The sequence below is a fragment of the Siphateles boraxobius genome, unplaced genomic scaffold, assembly GCF_051911475.1.
Source record: "Siphateles boraxobius isolate OS27281-9 unplaced genomic scaffold, OSU_SipBor_1 12, whole genome shotgun sequence".
NCBI classification, from domain to species: Eukaryota; Metazoa; Chordata; class Actinopteri; order Cypriniformes; family Leuciscidae; genus Siphateles; species Siphateles boraxobius.
Genome location: NW_027508722.1, coordinates 15,753,928 through 15,773,123, shown reverse-complemented (window position 1 = coordinate 15,773,123; position 19,196 = coordinate 15,753,928). Strand labels below are relative to the sequence as shown.

Genomic DNA, 19,196 nt, shown 5'->3' with positions numbered 1-19,196 from the left:
AAAGAAAAAAAAGTCCATGATTTTCTTTCCAAAAGAGGGAAACAATATAGGGAGATTTATAACAGCAGTCAGAAGAGAGAAAGTTGCCATATGCCATCACTTCCTCAGCCATTGTATTAGTGTTAATTATTATTTTTATTTACTGCCAAGGTATAACAAAGCATAGTGTTATTGTCATGGTGGGTTACATGAAGGCAGACAAAGAAGAAGATTAGTTTCAATACAAAGTTTTAATGACAATCCAGAAGACAATAAGGCTGAGCAACACACACTTACACATAACGGTGATCGGAGAGGGAATGAATGTGAGGGACCAACTTGTATACCAAACACAAATGAGGATAATTAATAGAACCCAGCTGACACATATAAACTAATAATGAGGAGCGGGCAAACTGAACAAAGGAAAACATAATGAAACTAACAGAACACAATGGTGACATATCGCGCGCCACCCATCCGGGAAGGTGCGACCATCCACCATGGTCGAACAATAAAGGGAGGGCCGGAGGCAGCTTTGCATAACTGCACACTATTAATCATTAGTTAAGCATTAGTAAACAGTTAATAATTTATAAAGCATTTATAAACATTAATAAGCAGGTTATAAATACAGCTATAAATTCTTTATTATTGATTTAAAAACATATCTATAATGTGTTTACTAATTGTATTTTCATACTTTATTAATGATAAATTTATCATTTCTAAATGAAGTATTGCATTATTTATAAACCAGTTATTTAAGAGTTGTCAGTGGTTCATAAGATTACTTAGAAAGTGTAAGTAAATGATTAATAAACTATTTAAATGTACATTCATACATCTTATTATTCAGACATATAGAAATAGTTACTTAGTGTGTTAATAAATTCTTCATTAACATGTATTTATACTGTAATTCATGGTTATTTCAGGTAGTGATAAAGCATTTAGTAGTGGTCTGTTAACTATTTTTGTGAGCTCATTTAAAGTGAGGACTAGTTATGCCTTGTAAAGCATTTATAAAGGAGATTAAAAGGCTCAGTTATATATTTCTATGTTCTGTATCACAGTGTTGTGTTTGTTTTATTTTTCTGTTTAGAAGATAACTGAGTCTTTAAATCTCCTTTATAAATGCTTTACAAGGCATGAATAGTCCTCACTTTAGATGAGCTCACAAAAATTCAGTTAACTGACCACTACTAAATGCTTTATAACTACCTGAATTTACTACATTTACTTACACTTTCTAAGTGATCTTATGAACCACTGACAACTCTTAAATAACTGGTTTGTAAATAATGCTATACTTAATTTAGAAATTATTAATTAATAATTAACAAAGTATGAAAATGCAATTATTAAACACATTATAGAAATGCTTTAATCAAGAAAAAAGCATTTATAGCTTTATTTATAAACTGCTTTTTAATATCTATTAATGCTTTATAAATGATGAATTAACGGTTAACTCATGCTTAACTAATAATTAATAGCAGTTATTATAAAGTGTTACCGGATGATGTGATGGTGAAGGGATGGTGAGAGGCAGACAACACAAAAGGATGGTGATAGTAGGATGACGATCCCCTGGCGATGACAATGGTGGTTGGCCGATGGCACAGACTCCGAGCTCCCCAGTGCCGAGCCCCAGGGAGGAGCCAAGATGGTGTTAAGGTGGCTGACGGCATCTGGGGGACGACCAACGGAGACAGCCGGTGGATACACTGGCGCAGACCAAGGGTCGAGGGAGTTGAGCGACATCGCTTGTGCAGGAAACCCAGGCAATGTCGCGGCGACGAGCGTTGTAGGTGGAGTCGGAGAACCCGAGGGTTGGGGCGATGACGGTGTGGGTAAGGACAGAAGCGATGACGACGGGAGGGAGGAACCTGCTGCAGCCGAAGGAGTGCATTGGATGGCCCGTAAGTCTGTGGCGGATGTTGTGTGACGACCGACCAAGTGGGAGCCGGTGGAAAGAGGGACTCCAGAGGAGCCACTAGACTGAGGGTCTCTGGTGGAGCCGAAGGTGGGAGGAGCCAAGATGGAGCCGACAGGTCGAGATGGCGCGAAGGGATCCGAGGCCAGAGGCGGAGCCGAAGGTACCATCCTGTATAGGCGCTGCTGGTGGTTGCTCGACCTGCGGCTCGATGTCATTGCAGGGAATCCCCAGAGACGGTGCAGGGGCTGCAAGCATCCGACAGCGATGGGACTGGAGGACTGGCAGAGCTCTGTGAGGGCGGCGATGAAACAAGACTTGAGATGATAAAGGTAATCATGACACAGTTCACACAGGATAGAGCAAAAAATAATTTCCCAGTTCTCACAGTTCTCCTTGGATAATACAGATGAATTAGATATTGGGTTGGATATGGTGGGAGTTGACAAGTCCCCATCGAAGTCTATCAGCCAGTCCTTCGTCTCAGTTCCCTAGGCCGTTTGTGTCTTGTGTTCACACCCCTGGTCACATCCACTGACTGCAGCCGGTCTGGCTGCTCTGTCTGTGGGGAGCCCACGTGACTTCTCTGCGGTCAATGGTGGTAAAACAGGGTCTGGCTGTGCTCTGAATCGGGACGCGACACTCTCCAGACACCTCACGATCGCTTCCCTCCAACTCAGTCCGGTGGTGTCTGAAAGGTTGATGATGTCTCCAAGGATGATGCAGTCAAAAATGACTTCATTAATACACTACACTCCTCCTCTTTTTTTCCAACTATAAATATATTTACTAGAGTCACAAATTCTTCTACAACTGTTATTGATAATATTGTTATAAATATACGAAATGTTAAGCTTGAATCAGGAGTTTTGCTTTTTGATATATCTGATCATTACCCAACAATACTGTACTTTAATTTTGACTATAAATGATTACCCTTGTGTCACCTGATAAAAATTAAAGTAGTAAATGTTCGAACAATGCATCAACTTAAGCCAAGTCTGCAAGCTAAAGCATGGAACACTGTTTATTGTTGCTGCGATCCTGACACCGTATATGATTTCTTGGTAAATGAAATAACAGACTCTATTCGCTGCTCCATTCCTATAAAAACTGTTACACACAGAAGGGCAGAACACAAACCCTGGCTAATAAGGGCAATTTCTAACTCCATTAAACAAAAGAATAAACTTTACCAAATATATGTTAAGAAACCAAATGTAGAGAATAAAACTAAATACATTGTTTACAAGAATAAATTGTTATATATAATCAGAAAAAGCAAATATAGTCACTATTCTGAACTTATAAAAACCTCGCAGAGAGACTTCAAGAAATCATGGAAAGTGCTGAATAATGTTTTGAATAGGGACCATAAAGACACCGTGCTCCCAGATACAACAAATAATACTGATCTTGCAAATTAATTTAATAATTATTTTGTATCAATAGGGGCAAATCTCTCAAAAAACATTACTCAACCACACAGTGTCTCTTACCAACAATATATGTCAAGCAATTATCCAAACTCCTTCTTCCTAAAGCCTACTGACGCTACTGAATTGTATAATATCATAATGACCCTGAAGAGCTCAAATTTTGCTGGAGAAGATGAAATTAGCAGTAAAATATTAAAAAGTATTGCCAAAGAAATAATTAAAACATTTAGACATTGCATTAATGGAACTGTTCCCAAAATGATAAAAATTGCAAAAATAATTCTGATTTTCAAAGCTGGTGATAAAAACGACATAACAAATTATCGTCCCATATCCATTTTACCAACTCTTTCCAAAATATTGGAAAGAGTGGTTTATAATAGACTTATTAATTATCTTAATACACTGAACATACTTAACCCATCCCAGTATGGCTTTAGGAAAAAACACACCACCTGTATGGCGATCCTTGATCCTACTGAAAAGATCAATGATGCCATTGAAAAGGGGGAATATGGTATTGGTATATTCTTAGACATTTCAAAGGCCTTTGATGCCATCGACTTTACCATATTACTGTATAAATTGCACCATTATGGAATTAGAGGTCAACCACTGAATTGGTTCAAGAGTTACACCAGAGGCAACAATATGTAACTATCCACGAACAGACATCAGAAAATAAACACATTCAATGTCGTGTTCCACAATGATCCATGTTAGGTCCTCTCTTCTTTATTATTTACATTAATGATCTGGAAAATTCATCAAAGATTCTTCATAAAGTAATCTTTGCAGATGACACTAACTTGTTTCTATCACACAAAAATGAATTTGAACTTCAACAACTACTTAAAAAAGAGCTAAAGAATGTGGATAATTGGTTCAAAGTAAATAAATTATCTATAAACACCAGCAAAACACACTACATAATATTCTGTCCAAACAAAAAACAACTTAATTTTGATGATCTAAATTTCCAGATTAAATAAAGGGAGAGGAACTAAAGAGAGTGAAGACGACTAAATTTTTGGGTGTCTTTATAGATGATCACTTAAATTTTAAACACCATATTGAATATATTGTCAAAAAGCTATCAAAATATTAGGCATGTGCCGGTATCAAATTTTCATGCTGCGATTAATTGATTGAGCTTTTATCACGGTATACGGTATTATCACGATATTTTAATTGCACAAGAGAAACAGACGGATTGGGGGTATCTAAAAAAAACTTGCATCACAATGTGTAATTGTGATTGTCAAAACATTAATTTTATTTTTTAGTGACAACATGTTATAATGTTTACATGGTACAGTTACTGAGGCTACTGTTTGTATTATTGCTTAACACAATTTTCATGATTTCAATTAAATTCTTGGATTTAATTTCAATCTTGATTCAATATTGACTCATTTGGATAAATATTAGGTAGGCTACAGATAGCCTGCATTTAATTTTTTCTCAAGAAAAATTATATCTCTCATAATGCTGTAAACATACAGAGAGAAATTAAATATAATGCATACAATATAAATATAATAATAATATAAATATAAAAATGTAATATGCCGTAATTTTCATTATAATAACAATTATATAATGACAAGTAAACATATATTAAATATGTAATATAGTGCACATATTTAGCAAAATACTCCTCACTATAGCTATTTTCTTATAGTCAACTAACATTAAATGTTAGTTGACTATAAGAAACCTGAGGTAAATGTAACCTGAGGTAAATGTAACGTTCTGTGACATAATTGTTCTCCTGCAGTGTTATTGACCTCTTTCCGTGGTTGAAAAACACTGATTGATCGAAAGTACGTATACCTTTCGGTGGGTTGTACTGTATCTTTAATAAAAAGTAACAGATGATCAGTTTACTTGATCTGAGGCGCGCGATCTGTCACGTCATTTACAAGCACCAAAACAGTATTTATTGTCTGAATTTCGTTATAAAACCTGAGAGCTGATATTTTTTTCATATCAAAAGTAACCTGCTCTGTCTAGTCTGTCGGTGTCAGTGTCCTCTTTGCTCCGCGATTTTTCTCTGCGTGAGAAAATGGATGTGTGGCGCGAGACCGTGTGAAAGTGTCAATTGCGTGAGTCTCAAGCTGCTGAATGCGTGAGAGTTGGCAGCCATGCGGGGGATAAATAGTCGGCAGCGTTCCTCCTTCCGCCGTGCTTCTTCTCCATGTGAGGATTGTTTACATTAGACTAAAGTGCACACTGCATTCACACAGTGCTTCTACATGTGATGTGGGGATTGTTTACATCAAAGTGCGCACGTGTTTTGCGCAGCATATACGCATTGTTTTTTTAAGCGGTTGATGGAAAATAAGCTGATGCGCGTTCTAAAAATCTAAATTCGGATCTATTATTTTTCACGGTATTTCGAAGTCCCCGCGATAACAATATCGTGCATATTCATTACCGCGATTTATCGCATTACCGAATACCGGCACATGTCTACAAAATATGTTGGTCTGTTCTTTAAGCTTAGACATCTGCTTCCTCATGCAATATTACTTGCTCTTTATAAAACCCTCTTTGAACCCCATTTAAATTATTGCAATATTATATGGTGCAATACTTATTGTACTTCAAAAAAAATTGAAATTCTGCAAAAACAAATAATTCTTGCCATATCATGGTCTGATTCCAATGTTCCAACTCATTCTATTTTTTCTAGGTACGATATCTGAAGACTAACTGAATTTAATATATTTCACAATGCATGTACTATGCAGGGTTTTTCCTGCATAGCCAATTATGAGGCGGCCGCCTCCGTCAAATTTCGGGCCGCCTCCGCCTCTCGACAAAACTCAAGTCAGGGAATCACATGATTAGATACCTCTTTTCCAACGACACGGTTCCGCTGCGGGTTCACAGCCTGTGTTCATTCTCAAACCGTTCTGCGCATTTCGACGGCATCAGAAAAAGCATTTAAACTTGCTGGTCTCGAACGGAGCAAGGTAAATTTCTGTGAAACCGCACGAGCCGCTGCCCCTCCCCCTTTTCAACATCTCCTGTCAGTCATCACAACCACCACAGACGCACGCAAGTCAAGAAGCACCTTCCTTCCGCAGCATCGAAGTGCCTTCACTTGTCACAGCCAGGTACCGATAGTGTTTTTCTTAAGCTTTGGCTTTGTTGTGAAATTAAAACACTTAGTTACTTAAAATATATCCATAGAGCCAGCCTGACTTAGGCAATAGTCCAACATTTTTCTGGCGTTTTTATAAAATAAGCTATCACAAGTAACTCAGCAGGCACGTAATTTACTACTGTTTTGTAATTTCATGGCTTACTAATTTACGTTGCATAGTAGTTTTTTTTTTTTTTGCGCTTTATTTACATTCAAGTGATATAGAGGGCTTGTCAGATGTTACCAGCTCAGTAACATCTGACAGGACAGGAAAGTTAGTTTTTCTGAGGTGAGGAAACTTTATTTCGAAATAAGTTACGAAAATAACGTTAGAATAATGACACTGACATAGCCTGACATCAACTCATCTGACAGCAGATACTGAATCAGGTACAAAGTGTTTTTTCTCAGGCACTGACTCAGAGTGATGGGGAGTCACGTTAGCCTCTGAACTGTAAATAAAATCAAATTTTCTGATTATTAAAATACCTAAAAAAAAAAAATACATGCTTGTAAAAAGTTTTTTTTTTTCAGTCAGTGGAAGGCTTTATGTGTACTCAGGGCTCAGTACACTTTCATGTGTACACATGATCTGGATTTTTTTTTACCACCTAATTTTGAGCCAGAAAACGTTCCATAATGAGGTGCAGAGTGCCCCAGATTAATGCCTTTATCTTTAAAATGTGCAAAATTTTCGCACGGGGGAGCTATCATTAAAAAGAGACTGAAAATCGGCAGCAATAAAGAATTTCGCTCGATCTTCTTCCACTCCCGCGGTCAACCGTCTGACTGAGTTCATAAGCGAGGACCGTACAGTAGTCACAGTACTTCTGACTCCTGAAGGTAAACGGGCTGGGGTGTATGTGGACAGTTGAAATATTGTTTTTAGTTAACTTAATCCATGCAATCACTCCTGTGTGATCATCGAATCCAGATTATCTTAAAATACTCCGTCATTCATGGTCACTCAGATAAGAGGAAAACATCATTCAGGCAGCCATGCAAATTATAAAATGCCTATTGATGAACAATAAATCTAAATAAAATTAAAATCGCTATGGCTTAGTGATTATGAAAGTTCTGTAATTTTTGGATTACTGATAAGCGCGAGTCTTGAGAAACAGGCGTTTATTTATTCATTCTCAGTGTTGAGAAACGTAGTCTGCATGTGTTACGTTATTGTTAATAATAACTAAAGTGCCTAATTATGTTACATAGTTATTTTGTATGAAAACTAGCGCATTAGTTACTTATGGATTAAAAATTACCATTCTATCAGTGCTGCGCGAGCTCTCTCTCACAAACACAGACTGAGCGCACAGAGAGAGAAGATAATTGTAAATTGAGAAATTAAGTTTAAATTTTGTTTTTGGTGGGGTTTTTTCTGTCAAAATGTCAAAGCATTTTTTATTATCCATCCGTGTTTTTAACATTCGTTAAAAGACAGACGTTCTCTTACGAGAGGTTCTCTCGTATTGCGTAAGTTTAGCTTACGCTACGGGAAAGATTCATCTTCTCGAGATACTGAAGCCAAAAAATTATCCTTAATTTTGTATTCCTTGTCAACGCAGTGCAGCAGCTAGCAGACCTAGAGCAGGCCATCTCGCGTGCTCATTGGCTGCCCTGCGGGCAACTGCTGCAGCCTACCAGTGAGCCCGGCGTGACGTCATGCCCAATGAAGGGCGCCCGCGCCTTCATAGCGTCACAGCCCGCCAGTATGGGCGTGGCTTAGCGTATAACACTAGGGGCTGTAGGCTGACTTCCCTGATTTTCGTCTCTTCAGCGAGCTCTTCGCATCGCTGGATCTGAGAGAAGCCACCGCCGCCGTCGAACAGCGGACAGCCAGCTTAGGAGAGCGCTGAGGAAGCTGGCCGTCTTCGCCACCTTCAGCCATCCGTGCGAGCTACGCTATCCGGCGACGTATCCTTTACCTTGCTAAAACCTATTCTAAAACCTATTCTAAAAGAGCAGCGAGTGACTTTTTTAAGACGCCTCGCACTTCCGGCTGTGAAGCGCTTCCGCTGTCGACCCTGCGGGCTCAACTCGAAGCCTTCAACACCCCCCGCCTCTCCTCACCGACGCGCAGCTGCCGCTCACGAGCCTCACTGCCGTCGCATCTGAGAATGAGGCCGAGGGACATGTACGAGCACGCGGCTAGCTCTCTTTACGTTACAAGAGAGCTACCCCGCCCTCGTGTCCCCGTTCGCGCGTCATGCAGAGCCCTCTCGAGCTCTCTGCATGACCCGGACGGGCATCATCTGTGTTACATGTAGGTCCCGTGCCCACTACTCGTGCGCGTGCTCTCGTACAAACACTGTTCCAGTTCTGCTCGACCACCGAGCACGCGGCTAGCTCTCTTTCCGTTACAAGAGAGCTACCCCGCCCTCGCGTCATGCAGAGCCCTCTCGAGCTCTCTGCATGACCCGGACGGGCTTGCGCGCCGCCGTCAAAATGTCTCGCCCTGTCAGTCCCCTTAGATAAGGCTACTGCAGTGGTGTATTTGGCAGCCAACGAGCCGGTAATGCAACCCGCTCGCCTGCACACATCCGCCGTTCTCGCGGCGACCCAGAGAAATCTGAAGTGAGTATAATGTCAGATTAATAATGTAAGTTACGTGCCCGCTCACGCTTACTAACAGACACATCGCCTCCGAAAAGACGTGCGTGTTTAAGTTTATTCCCTGTCAGTCCCCTTCAAACAGGCTACTGCAGTGGTTCAATTAGCAGCCAACGAGCCGGTTTGTTGACCCACTCGCCTGCACACAAACGCCGTTTTCACGGCGACCCAGAAAAATCTCAAAAAGAGTATTTAATGTCTGGTCCGGCTCATGCCGTCGGTGTTGTAAGTGTAATGAAAGTGCCCACGCCCCAGTGTTCACCACTACACATAAGCACTCCGAACCTCGCAGAGCACACTCTCATGAAGCGCAGAAAAGCCGCTCGAGTGTTGAATGTAAGAAATGTGTCCACAAGTCTGTGCCCACTATCTGCCCGCTCTGTTACACGATCAAGAAAGCAGGTTATGAATGTAAGTCTCGTGCCCGCCAGAGTGCGTTCACGCTTGCTAACAAAAAAAACCTCCCCCCGGGCTCCGCCCGCGCGTTTAAGTGTTATCACAAAACGCAAGGCATTAATAAAACGCTCCCCATCCATTATGATCGGGCCGTCAAATACACTTGTAAGTCTAGTGCCCGCGCTCACGCTTACAGGTAGCTTTTCCGCCCGGAGCGCTGCTCGCGCGTCAAAGAGTGAAAAAAGAATGTTCCCCATCCCTTATGATTGGGACATCTCACATAAATCAGCCGGTCTCGGCTTTCAGCGAGCAGCCATTGCCCAGAACCGAGAGCGCGCGCGCCGCGCTTTCGGCTCCAGGTCAGTTTCACAAAAGAAAGCAGGTTATGGATGTAAGTCTCGTGCCCGCCAGAGTGCGTTCACGCTTGCTAACACAAACCTCCCCCCGGGCTCCGCCCGCGCGTTTTAAGTGTTATCACAAAACGCAGGGCATTAATACAACGCTCCCCATCCATTATGATTGGGGCGTCAAATACACTTGTAAGTCTCGTGCCCGCGCACACGCGCTCACGCTTACAGGAAGCTTTTCAGCCCGGAGCGCTGCTCGCGCGTCAAAAAGTGAAAAAAATTTAAAAAAATAAAGAAGAATGTTCCCCATCCCTTATGATTGGGACATCTGACATAAATCAGCCGGTCTCGGTTTTCAGCGAGCAGCCATTGCCCAGAACCGAGAGCGCGCACGCCGCGCTTTCGGCTCCGGGTCAGTTTCACAAAAGAAAGCAGGTTATGAATGTAAGTCTCGTGCCCGCCAGAGTGCGTTCACGCTTGCTAACACTAACCTCCCCCCGGCTCCGCCCGCGCATTTAAGTGTTATCACAAAACTCAGGGCATTAATAAAACGCTCCCCATCCATTATGATCGGGGCATCAAATACACTTGTAAGTCTCATGCCCGCGCACACGCGCTCACGCTTACAGGAAGCCTTTTCGCCCGGAGCGCTGCTCGCGCGTCAAAACATGACAAAAGACTGTTCCCCATCCCTTATGATTGGGACATCTCACATAAATCAGCCGGTTTCGGCTTTTCAGCGAGCAGCCATTGCCCAGAACCGAGAGCGCGCGCACCGCGCTTTCGGCTCCGGTTCAGTTTCACAAGCCCGCAAATGGCGGCGGTCTGAACCCGGAGGCCATTCGCCCCCTAGCGGCTCACATAGCTGCGTGGGAAACTATCCCAGGGATTTCAGAATGGGTGTTGAGAACAATAAAGCAGGGCTATACACTTCAATTCATTCGCCGTCCCCCGCGCTTTCAAGCCCGGACCGCGACGATAGTGAATGCGGAAGTAGCACACCTACTTCACGCAGAAATGGCAAAGCTGCTGTGCAAAGGGGCTATAGAAAAGGTACCGCCTTCTCTGAGCGAGTCAGGCTTTTACAGCCGATATTTTCTCGTACCCAAGAAGGACAGAGCCTTCAGACCTATCCTAGATCTGAGACATTTGAACTAAGTGCTTGCGAAAAGACCGTTCAAAATGCTTACGACCAGGAAAATCCTCGCGCACGTTCGCCCGAGGGACTGGTTTATTTCTCTTGATCTGAAGGATGCCTATTTTCAGATTCAGATAGTACCCCGTCACAGGCAATTTTTGAGATTTGCCTTCGACGGTCAGGTATATCATTACACCGTCCTGCCGTTCGGCCTGTCCCTGGCACCCCGTACATTTACAAAGTGCATGGACGCGGCGCTCGCCCCCCTGAGAAGTCAGGGGCTGCGAATAATGAACTATCTGGACGATTGGCTGATATTGGCACAGTCAGAGACAGAACTGCTATCTCACAGAACAGTGCTTCTCAGTCATCTGGAAAGCTTGGGTCTCACGGTCAACTGGACCAAGAGCTCATTACTGCCCAGCCAGTCAATTTCCTTTTTAGGAATAGCACTGGACTCGGTGACCATGACGGCTCGTTTATCGACACAGCGCGCGCGCGCCGTGTTCGCCACCTAGCCGCATCTTTCCAGAAGGGCAGCTTTCTCCCTTTGAAAACATTGTAAAAGGATGTTGGGCTGTATGGCATCAGCTGCAGCGGTGCTCCAGCTGGGCCTACTGCGCATGCGCCCGCTCCAACGCTGGTTGAATGCTCGCGTGTCCCGCCGGGTGTCTGGCGGCCAGAAAATCAGAGTGACTCAGGCCTGCATTGCAGCTCTGCAGCCCTGGTTAGTGGCCGACTGGTACCAGCAGGGAGTAATGATGGGAACCATCTCTTATCGTAAAGTCATCTCGACAGACGCGTCCAACTAGGGTTGGGGCGCACTGTTCGAGGGCAGACCGGCCTTTGGCCAGTGGTCAGACCAGGAGAAGGGGTTTCACATAAACTGTCTGGAAATGATAGCGGTCGAGAACGCGCTGAAGTGCTTCCTCCCGTTCATACAGGACCAGCATGTTCTTGTCCGCTCGGACAACATGTCTGTGGTATCCTATGTAAACCGTCAGGGCGGTGTCAGATCCAGAAATCTCTGCAATCTGACGGAACGCCTTCTTATTTGGTCTCAGATCCACCTGCGCTCACTGAGGGCGGCGCATGTGCCTGGCCATTTGAACGACGGCCCAGACAAACTGTCCAGGGACAATGTTCCCCAGGGGAATGGTCCCTGCACCCCAAACGGTCCAGAAACTGTGGCGCCTATTCGGCAGAGCGGAAGTCGACCTATTTGCGTCAAAAGACAACGCTCAATGCCCGACGGTCTGTTCGAAGGACGAGGAAGCGCTGGCCCAGGTTTGGCCCAGCCTCCCGCTATATGCTTTCCCTCCGGTCTCTCTGTTGCCACAGGTGATCAAGAGAATCAGTGAAACGCGCCACTCGGTGCTCCTCATAGCCCCGCGTTGGGAGAATCAGATTTGGATCCCGGAACTAGCAGGGCTGTCACATACAGCTCCGTGGCCGAATCCGGTGAGGGCAGATCTCCTCTCTCAGGCTCGCGGCACAATCGTGCATCCCAATCCAGAGCGCTGGTCTCTGCATGCATGGTTGATCAACGGGTACTCGTTGCCCTGCCAGAAGGAGTGATGAACACGATCATGCAGTCTAGAGCCCCTTCCACGAGAAGGCTCTACGCGTCTAAATGGTCGGTGTTCTCTGGATGGTGCACCGACAGAGGTCTGGACCCGCTGTCATGCGGGGTGGCGCATCTGCTCACATTCCTACAAGAGCTGTTGGATAAGGGAAGGTCCTCATCCATGCTCAATGTATACGTAGCGGCCGTGGCAGCGTTCGCAGAATCGACGCACGGCCAGTCATTGGGAAGACACGAGTTGGCCATCCGCTTCCTTAGAGGAGCTAGAAGGATGAATCCGCCGCGCCCCCCGTCGGTTCCCATGTGGGATCTTTCATTGGTCCTCGAGGCCCTGAAAGCTTTTCCATTTGAACCACTAGACACCGTGGGGTTGAAATATTTATCACTGAAAACCGTCTTTCTGACTGCACTGTCGTCAGTAAAACGTGTAGGGGACCTGCATGTGCTGTCTGTCAGCGCGTCGTGTCTTGAGTTCGGACCGAATGACTCTAAAGTCATCCTCAGACCTAGACATGGCTATGTCCCTAAAGTGATGGGCACTCCATTCAGAGCGCAAGTTATTTCATTGTCAGCTCTCCCAGCATCTGACAGCGAAGGTGATGTGAATCTCCTCTGCCCTGTCAGAGCGTTGAGGTTTTACATTACGCGCTCCGCCACCTTCAGGCGTTCGGAACAGCTTTTTGTTTCGTTTGGTGGGCGCACCAAGGGTCTCGCCTCCTCGAAACAGAGCCTGTCCAGATGGATAGTAGACGCTATAGCGGCCGCTTACGCGTCAAAAGGTCTGCAATGCCCACTGGGCATCAGGGCTCATTCCACGAGAGGCGTGGCCTCTTCGTGGGCATGGTCCAGTGGAATTTCTATCTATGACATATGTGTAGCGGCGGGGTGGAGCTCCCCGTCTACCTTTGTCAGGTTTTATAACCTAAAAGTTCCTGCCTTGCAGGCTAAACTGTTGTCAGTCTGAAGGAGAGGTGTATTCTGCCCAGATCTCCTGCTCAGATCACTCTCACATGACTCAGCTCTCCTGGTTGAGCTGCACTAAGTAGGGTATGTGCCATGTGCCTATACAGACCGGCGCGCTGCTCTGTATTCCCTATGTGTGCTTATGTACAAGTGATGGCCCGCATGGCTGGCCACCTTATTTTTTCCACTTATGGGGTTCCCCTGAAAGCTCGGGGTCTCATGTGGATGCTTGGCGCACACGGCGTTGACAAAGTGTTCCCGTAGCGTAAGCTAAACTTACGCAATACGAGAGAACCTCTCGTAAGAGAACGATACTCGGTTACTAACGTAACCTCGGTTCTCTAGAGAGGGAACGAGTATTGCGTAACCGGCCGTGCTCGCGCCACGAGCGACTTCGCTTCAGTCGACGAAAACCAGGGAAGTCAGCCTACAGCCCCTAGTGTTATACACTAAGCCACGCCCATTCTGGCGGGCTGTGACGCTATGAAGGCGCGGGCGCCCTTCATTGGGCGTGACGTCACGCCGGGCTCACTGGTAGGCTGCAGCAGTTGCCCGCAGGGCAGCCAATGAGCACGCGAGATGGCCTGCTCTAGGTCTGCTAGCTGCTGCACTGCGTTGACAAGGAATACAAAATTAAGGATAATTTTTTGGCTTCAGTATCTCGAGAAGATGAATCTTTCCCGTAGCGTAAGCTAAACTTGCGCAATACTTGTTCCCTCTCTAGAGAGAACCGAGGTTACGTTAGTAACCGAGTATCGTTTTACTGTTAACACAGCCCCATATTTCGCATTCATCTAAACTTATACTTGATGTTCTTTTTAGAATAAGTGGTTCGTTTTGCTATTATTGTACTCCTGTCTATTCATTGTCAACTATTTTCAATAAATATGTTTGTATTGGCTAACGTTTTTTCAGCTAATGCGAGTTCTGTTTAAAATGTGCAATGTTCAAATGCAAAGACAGCACGTCACAAATAAAAGTCCTTTTTTTGTGATTTAGTATCACATTTGGTTATTGGAATAATAAAATAAGTAGCCTATCTTAAATGTACACATGTTATTACATATTACACAAATTAAAGGTTTCTTAATTTTAGACTAGTTGACCAGCACACATTATATGCAATGCAATCTTAATCATGAATAAAAAGTGGTTTTGAGCAGTATTGAAATTTTGGACTTTCACTGCAAAAGCTAAATTGCTAGCTAAATTTTAAATTTTAGAAGTCAAAACTAGAATTATGAAGATAGGCATGTGTTTGTGTGCGTCTCGAATTGTCTCAAAAAATATGACAAACCCAACATCTTTTTCTTTCTTTTTTTAATAGTCATGGCCCCCAAGTATAAGCTTTAGATAGCTTCTTTGGGGACCAGTTCACATGCATGATCACTTTTTTGTTCTTTGCCTTATCTCAAGTCCATATGAATATACATAATGGTGATCGGACAGAGAATGAATGTGAGGAACCAACTTACATACCAAACACAAATGAGGATGATTAATATAACCCAGCTGACACATATGAACTAAAAATGAGGAGCGGGAAAACTGAAGACATAATGAAACTAACAGAACATAATGGTGACAGTTATAAATGTTTATGTTAAAAAAAAGTTAATTAAATAAATAAATAAATGAAAAATGTACTATGTATGCGATGCTGTGGAAACACGTTATCACAGTCTGTAGAAAGGGTCCATATTTGCTTAAATAATAAATGTAATTAAAAAAATATGATTTAATTATTGATATGTAAAATGGATGAAATTATGTATCAAGTCAAAATTTTTATAGAAAATCACTAATCAGTTATTTATTCTTGTCATAAGTGACAGAACGCAAGTCTGGTCTTAAAGCTTGGTCTTGACTTTTGTAAGTGGTTATTTGGTTCGTAATTTGTTATTTAGATGTCACTTCGATCCAAGCGACTTGTCGGGTTCTGAATACACAATATTTTCGTCTGTTATGATAGTCAGTGTCTGATGATGTGATTTTGAAATTCTTGTCGTGTCATGGACTACACGTTGATGCACATTCATGTCTTTCTGTCAGGACGTCTTGAAGTGTCGCAGACACCGCATCGGTTGTCATTCACTATGACACACTATACAAGATAAAACGATAAATTCTTGCGTCCCGATGCTCATTGTAGTTTACGAATCATCACAACACTCTATGTCAAAAGAATCGTGCTAAAATCGGGCTGGGACAGTCCACCTACAGCAATCTGCCATTAAGTGTCTTGCTTAGGGACACAATGGTTGTTTTTGAATTGCATCTTTTGGTTTCCAGGCCAGAACTTTAACCACTAGCCAACACCACTCAGTGGTGTGGTACAGATGGCCTGGCTGATTCCTTGACATTAATGAGTATCTCATCTTTTGTTCTGCCCCAGCTGTTCAGGATGAGCGTCAGAAGAATAAGGAGCGGGATGGAGACTATGAATTCAGCAGTGCAGCCAATGAGGAGATGCCTGTGGAGAAGATCCTGGAGGCCGAGACAGCTGTAGAGCACAGAACAAACCTGCACTCTGATGCCACTGGTTCAGTGAGTGTATTTGCATCCCACTGATAGCTGTGTATTATGCTATTTGTTTGGAAAGTCTACAGAACAAATAACATAACTAAAGAACCGGACACCATCCAAGAGAAATGGGAAATAAGCACTTTGTTGCTTATGGGTGAAGATGTACTTATATTAGCCAAATAGTATAATTTGTTTCAATAGTGTCAAAAAAGTAATATCTTTTTTTTTTTTTAAATGTAAAAGTCGATACCAGATCTGCATTATTAATCGTTAAAAGATCGCAAACTCATTCCTAAATGTCAGAGATTCGCCTGTGTCTATTAAACCTTTGTCGTTGCATCATTACATGACTACATGACTATAATTGACTATAAATGTATTTGTCATTGAATCATTCATTCAAGAGATTCGTTCAAAAAAAGCTGATGTGTGAACAAGTGAAGTCTTTATGAGAGCCATTGAATCATCATTCAAACCTTTTTTTTTTATAATTCATTCAGATTAATTAAACATTTTAAAGAGACAGCAGCAGTTGACCTTTTGTCAGAACCTCTTTTGTAAATTACATTATTAAATTACGTTATTTTGTTTAGTTGTCTGTTCAGAATCATGGAAGAATCATGATCTCAGTTTGAAGCAAAAAAGTCATGATTCTCAATTTATCAAGAATCGTGCAGCTCTAGTCTATACTGCATTGAACAACACTGACAAAGGGCATAGTTGCATTGGTTTCTGAACGGTTCTGTTCAATTTATATATAATAATTTAAAAATGTTATGCAATGTTTAGTTATTATAACAGCATATAACACCAATTGAATTAACTAATTAATCAATTAAAGAAAGATAATAATAATAATAAACATTTAAATTTTAATTTAATTTTAAGTAATATAAATTAATAATATAAATACAAATTAAAAACCAAAGTTTTTTTTTTATCCAGTGTAGTCAGCAATTTTCCTTCTTCATTCAAAGTTTAATTTAATTGAAAAGTCTGTATTTATTTTCAGGCCAACATAAACATCATACTTGAATTCAGCTGTGTTTGATGATTCAGTGTTGAAAGCTTTTAGTTTTTTTTGCTCTTGCCCCCAATGTTACATTGAGCATGTTTAGATGCACATTCTTAAACAATTGGTTAAATAGCTGACAATGCGTATGGTCATAGCCTGTGTTCTGCCGGCTTAAGTGTGCATGTATTACTATGTAACAGGAAAGTATCCTTACTGCAAATTTAATTTTATAAATGATATTATAGCCTATACTACGACTCTTTCCTGACCCAAAAAAAATTAAAATTGTCTTCTCATCTCGTGCATCCGAAGTAGAAGTGAAACAGCCAAAATGCTACGTTTGCAGAAACTGCAAGAGCAGAGAAAAGAGATCTGTACAAGTTCCATATCAGTCGCTCACGTTCGACATAACGTCGATGTGACGACATAATTGGGATCACTTCAGGGAGCCCTATCATCTTCGAGTGTCTACAGAATGAGCAAATGAATGTTGGCATGCGTGAATCATGTCACGTGCCCTGTATAAACAGGAAGCAGGCGCACGCACTCATTGTCTTTCACATCGGACCCGAGCTTCTGTTTGTCTTCCGATTCTACAATACTGCTACTGTGTTGGAGACTCCTTCAGGACTCTCTCTTTATTGTTGTTGTGACGGCGCGATCATTGAGTGGCCGCGAGCCTAAGCTCACACAACTGCTGTTTTCACTGCAAGCTTATTTCTGTCGTCTCGTTTCCCTATAGTGTTTACAGCACTGCTGTACACTGTTGCCATTCCCTGGGTGCCTCAGCACTGTGAGAGTTCGTGGAAAGAGTACTTTTTTCTATTTTTCTTTCAAAAAAGAGCAACACAAGTGGTACCCTGTAGGGCTGCACGATTAATCGCAATTTCTATGTAATTGCTCTTAAATCGAGATGGCTTATCGCGATTTTGAAAACTGCACAAAGGCTGCAATTATTTTATATGCGCATCTTGTCATTGATGTATGGCTCTGTAAACGCTGCTCCATCTGAAAGCACTGTGAATTTGAATCACTTAAAACGTGAATTTGAAAAAAACAAAAAAATTTGAAGCATTTAATAAAATCTTGTCCAACAAAAGACAACATTTAATAACATGCTTTTACTTCGAACTCACTTCATAATGACAGTTGAGCATCCTTCTGTGAGATGATGTAGCTTCTTACACAGAATAAGGCAGTTGTGTGTTTATTGGTCATGTTTAATCAATCAAAGCATTTCAATCTCCTGTTTATTCAGTTACAGTGATAGGGATTTCCTGAAATGAAGGCCGTTATCTACTTCTGTGGTGGGGCATATTTGGCATGTCTGCACGAGAGCGCCCACTGGTGTTTAGATGGAGCAGCATTTACTACCGATCAGCCGCACTGCACTGACAAGCTGCACACAAAATAATCGCAGCCTTTGCCAAATCGCCTGCGGTTTCAGTGCGATTAATTGTGCTTCCCTAGTACCCTGCATCCTTTTCAGGATGTCATTCCGCTTGTGCGTTTCTGGATGCAATCGTTCCCTGGCACCAGCAGACGGCCACAATAGTTGCCCCTCGTGTTTGGACATTCAGCACGCTGAGGCAGCCTTTGTGAATAATGTTCCCATTGCGGGAATGTGACTATGGCAATGCTTAGATCAAGACTTGCTTACCTCAAGGGAGGTGCAGTCCCCTCCCCTATGTCCAGATCTAGTGTCTATCCTGGACCTCACAATAAACCTACTTCTGTGCATGGCCAGGCTGATCTGAGGATCACCGTGAGGGCTTCCCTGCCAAGACAATCTCCGTGGGTATCTCACTCCTCACAAGCGCTTCCGCCGATGGAGCCTCCAAAAGAGCGTGCTGATCCTTCACATGGACGAGCAGTCGTGTCTTTTTTAGCTCCTTCTGACGACCAGATGTCGGTTGCAGCATCGAAGGGGGAGCTTCAGTCCTCTGGAGATGAGGATTCGGCCGAGTTTCCCACTTCGGGGAGTGTAGGGTTGCACAAGTCCGATCCAGAATGGGCGGCTATGCTTTCCTGGGCCGCCGAGAAGGTTGGGCTTGCGTGGAACCCTCCACCACGTCCCGAACCTTCCCGGTTGGACGATT

General features: G+C 42.9%; 1 protein-coding gene across 3 annotated transcripts in view; it reads left to right on the top strand.

Moving 5' to 3' along the window:
* rxrbb (retinoid x receptor, beta b) overlaps positions 1-19,196 on the top strand; it is a 59,152-nt gene that overhangs the window by 25,001 nt on the left and 14,955 nt on the right. For all 3 annotated transcript variants that reach the window (XM_077209228.1, XM_077209230.1, XM_077209229.1), the window contains exon 5: positions 15,952-16,103. In XM_077209228.1, the coding sequence (XP_077065343.1) occupies positions 15,952-16,103 (152 nt within the window). The remainder of the gene's footprint in view (positions 1-15,951; positions 16,104-19,196) is intronic.